This window comes from Penaeus monodon, chromosome 17 (assembly GCF_015228065.2).
Source record: "Penaeus monodon isolate SGIC_2016 chromosome 17, NSTDA_Pmon_1, whole genome shotgun sequence".
NCBI classification, from domain to species: Eukaryota; Metazoa; Arthropoda; class Malacostraca; order Decapoda; family Penaeidae; genus Penaeus; species Penaeus monodon.
Genome location: NC_051402.1, coordinates 7,164,709 through 7,169,708, shown reverse-complemented (window position 1 = coordinate 7,169,708; position 5,000 = coordinate 7,164,709). Strand labels below are relative to the sequence as shown.

Genomic DNA, 5,000 nt, shown 5'->3' with positions numbered 1-5,000 from the left:
GACAGTTTATTGAGAGGAGTGAGAGAGAAAGATTCCGTGATTCACTGGCACATAGAAGTGAGCTTATTGGGAGGAGTGAGAGAGGGAGAAAGATTCCGTGATTCTTTAACAGACAGGAGTGAGATTATAGAGTGAGAGAGTCTCTGGGTTTATAAAATTACTCTATACTTTCTTGATGATTCATTAACGTCAACACTGCTCGTCAGTTTTTTTTCCTCAGCTAAGTGTTATATTGACAATGGTTTATAATTTACATCTAATGTCATTTACATTCGCACGAGCAAGTTATGAATTTTTAATGTAATTTACATTCTCATGAACAAGCTAACACCCAACCCTTTCGTCCACAAAACCACCTTATATAGACTTCTTTCTTCGTTTAGAGGGTTTTAGACTATATATCAGTCATTACTACCCGACCTTATATAGACGATCTGTCATCCAGGGTTCTTAGTCATTGAAGACCATACCTTTCAAAACGCCATATACATTTTCATTCTGTATCCTTTTTCTTACATTTCCATTCTTAATTAACTCTAAAAATCAACTAATAATTCGTTCTAGAGTATGTGGAAAAGGTATAAATGAGAACGAGTATAAAGCTACAGAAGATGACATGCAATAAGCGCGTTTAGACGAAATCCGCGTCAAAGCAAACAAATTCTGATTAAAACAAGTGAAACGCGTTCATCACATCACTCGTTTTGAGAAACTATTCATTCCCTCTAATACTTTCTCTACATTCGTCGTAGTGAACTGTTCGGGTAGAGGGCGTTCAGACTGTGTTCACTCCTAATCTGATGAACATTTCTCTAAAGTTACTGACTCGCTACCTTTGTACCAAAATCCCGAAGAAAATGGAAATCTCATTGAACTGAACCGAACTGAAATAGAAGAACCTGTTGTATATTCTATTCACCCCCTTAATACTGCAAAAGTAATCGGTAATGCAACCGACCACAATTCATTACTAGAAGGAGGGGAAAGAAAGGGAGAGAGATGGAAAACGAAGCGAAAATAAGGAATAAGGAACTCGAAAAGAGGGCGAGAGAAAAGAGAGAGAGAGAGAAAGAGAAAGAGAAAGAGAGAGAGAGAGAGAGAGAGAGAGAGAGAGAGAGAGATGGGGAATGAGGCATAAATAATCGAAAAAGAGGGAGAGAGATGACCGGAAGAGTAAAGGCGAGAGGCGAGAAGAGAGAGAGAGAGGCAAAACAGCTGAGGAGAAATGGCCTTGAGTACTCTATGAACAAAACGTCCCCGGGTCCTCATAGAGTCATCTTTATCAAAGTTATTCTTGTAGACATATTACAATTGTATTGCCATAGCTATTTCTTCTCTTTTTTTTTCTCTATGAATTGTGTTTATATCTTATGTGTTATTCGCCCCTTGCCATTTCATTATTATTTAATTATTAATTATTATTATTTTTTGTAATCTGTCTATTTCTTCATTCATCTTCTACTGATATATCCAGATTCCTGCTCTTTCCCTTCTCCTCCATCCCCCTTTTTCTTTATTTTTACTTCCTTCCCTTTCTTCTTCACCTCCAACACCTCATTTACTTTTCTTCCTCCTTATTCTGCTCCTCCTTCTTTACCACAAACTCCTCGTTGTCGCCGTGTCTGCCTAATAATCATCATCCTTCTCCTCTTTCTCTTCTACTTTTCCTCTTCTTCATCCCCTGCTTTACCACCACCCCTCATCCCCTCACCCACCACGCCTAACACTCGGTCGACCGCGCACACTTTTGTACCCTACGAGACCAGGGTGAGGGGAGTACGTCTCTGCTCGAAGGGGAAGGGAATAGGGGCAGTTCAAGGGATTAAGGAGCTTATCAAATCAATATTGCTTCTTTTTCGTCCTTTTATCTTTCTTTTCTTTCTTTTTCTCTCTCTTTTTTGTATTTTTTTGTGTGTTTTTATTTTCATAATCGTATTTGATATTAGAGGTCTTTTACAAACTTGGCTATTGCATTTTTGTTAATGTTTCTATTGCATGTTTGGGTTAGTGGGTTTGCCCCGCTACCCTGCTAAAGCGTATGCCTGTCTACGGAACTGCAACATATACACGTGTCTGATCCAGGAGGATTTCGAAACTGTTGTCTCATTTTCAATAAATCTAATTTATGCATTCTGTCTATTTTTTCTACCATGTATAGTTCAAGTTCGCGTTATATATATATACCTTTCGCACCACCGCGATCCCCAAGCGCGCCTGCACTGAGCGTCCCTACCTGCCTGCCCAGTCCCCCTTCGCCCTCCCTCCACTCACCGGCCTCGGGATGTTCGATGGTGGCCTCAGGTGTCCAGGGACCCGCCTTCACGTAGCCACGCTTCTCCAGGGCGAACACGAAGCCGCCATCGCCGATCACCACGCCCTCGTCCAGACGCTGAAGGAGTCCCTGGCGAGATATTTTCCCATTAAGAACATCAGTTTAGGGGAAATTTGGACAGTACAGGAAGTCATGAACAACGAGTGAAAATGGGTCACTCGAATGTTTCATATTTGAATGTTCCACTTCTTTTAGAACATCAGGTGAAGGGAGGAAAGTACAGTGCACGAAGTTATAAACTTAACGAGTCCAAACCCCTATAAAAGAAGAAAGATCTTATGACTGAAGATTGGTAATCTGACCGTTTCGTATTTTTGCTCTTTGAACATCAGTATAAGGGAATAATGTACAGAATATGAAGTCAAGCATATGAGTGATGACAGGTAATCAGAATGTCTCGTATAGAACATCGAGTTCGGGGAGGAATCTATCCTATATGAAGTCACAAACATATGAATACACATATATACTTAAAATTAACTCATAAATATTAGAAGATATCGCATTGTTAGTGTCCTCAGAGCAAAATTACAGAAAACGATCCTTTATAGCTCGACCGATATGCTGATAAGTTCTCTCTGGGGATGTAAACAAAAATTATCTCTTAACTTAAAAAGATGTATAAACCTGCTTGTCTTTACATATTAACAGATCATTAATCATGACAATCATTAATGCTTTAGCTGTCTTCTCTCTGTGTTTAGCAAAACCATCCTCGTATTATCTCCTGGACAACCAAAATGATAAATATTAAAGACATGCAATTGGACACCGAACAGCAATGGAATGACGGGAACCTTCTGAGGCAGACTTGGTTATGGCACATTTATACACACACACACACACACACACATATATATGTATGTATATATATATATATATATATATATATATATATATATATATATATATATATATATACGCACACACACATGTGTATGTATATATATATATATATATATATATATATATATATATATATATATATATATATATATATATATATATATATGTGTGTGTGTGTGTGTGTGTGTGTGTGTGTGTAGTGTGTTATGTGTGTTATGATGCATGTGTATATATGTGTATGTATATGTGTGTATGTATGTATGTGTGTATGTATGTATGTTGTTGTATGTATGTATGTGTGTGTATATATGTATGTGTATGTTGTGTATGTATGTATGTTGTATGTATGATGTTGTATGTGTGTGTATTGTGTGTGTTGTATGGTATGTATGTATGTTGTGTGTTGTTGTGTGTTGTGTGTGGTGTGTGTGTGTGGTGGTGGTGTGTGTGTGGTGTGTGTGTGGTGTGGTGTTTGTGGTGTGTGTGTGTGTGTTGTGTGTGCGTATGTGTGTGTGTGATATGTGTGTGTGGTGTGTTTGTGTGTATGTTTGTTTGTTTATGATTAATGCGTATATTTCATATATATATATATATGATATAATATATAAACATATATATGCATGTGCATGCATACATACATATATACACGATGCATTATATATATCTCCATACATACATATGCATGTTTATATACAATATACATACATATACATATGTGTATACATACATATACATATGTGTATACATACATAAATATATATACTTAAATATACATGATATTTTAAACATACTATACATCATATATATTACATATAATATATATATATATATATATATATATATATATATATATATATATACATGCATCTATATATATATATATATATATATATATATATATATATATATATATATATATATATATATACTATTTGTGACTCTGAATATGCTCAAGATTTTTCTGTCAGGCAGACAAACAACCAAAGTAGTGAATGCTTCTCGCTAATCCTCCCAGCGCGAGTGCCAGACTTGGCACTCCTCCGGTCTATAGATCTACAAGCAACTACACTTGCACTCTGTCATCATCGCACACTGTGCCACAGAACAAGATTTATGTCTTTGTAATATCCGGATCGTGTGCATATTTATGTCACTATGGTAAATAGGCCTTTTTGATCGTTTGTTTTTTTGATTAATTAAAGTATGAAGATCTATATGAATTTGTTCATTCAAACTTTCCTTATCCAACAGTAACCTTGACACTCCCCCACTGCATGTGTACTCAAGCAGCCAGACAAACCACAGCCGGGCAAAGAGCTCTGTTCTTGCATGCTAAAGCATTCCTAATTCCTCTTGGGTACAATCTATTTTTTTTCCTTTTTTTTTTTTTTTTTTAGCTTCGTCTGCTTCTTTTACATGACTCGGTCTCGGAATAAATAAGGAAGTGCACTGACGAAAAAAAAAGCGATGAATATATCCTATCTTTGGCAGAATGCGTATTTTGGCAATGAACGACAACGGTTTGCAATCTAAAGTTCCTATTTTAGTGTAGAGTTGCTGGGAGCAATATCCGCCACGTTGCGAGCCCAATATAGCTTACGAATAACCAAAAGTTAGTGTGGCAGTTACGAGACAATTGGCGAGCCATGCTAATGATCAAATGTCGTTTAGAGTAGGTCACAAGTTCATTCATTTACTGCTATATCATTTGACGCGCAACGAACGACTTGTGATTGCACTCTGCTTGCCTCTTAGGACACTACGAATACAGGAAACATTCAAAACTACTCATCGAATTGCCACAAGCAGAATCAAATGAATT

At 36.8% G+C, this 5,000-nt stretch overlaps 1 protein-coding gene across 1 annotated transcript in view; it reads right to left on the bottom strand.

Annotated features, from left to right (window-relative positions):
- The window catches only part of LOC119583532 (betaine--homocysteine S-methyltransferase 1-like), a gene marked incomplete at its 3' end in the record, with an annotated part of 6,530 nt that overhangs the window by 1,243 nt on the left and 287 nt on the right, over positions 1-5,000 (bottom strand). The window contains 1 exon segment of the mRNA XM_037932063.1: positions 2,272-2,401. Coding sequence (XP_037787991.1) covers positions 2,272-2,401 — 130 coding nt within the window.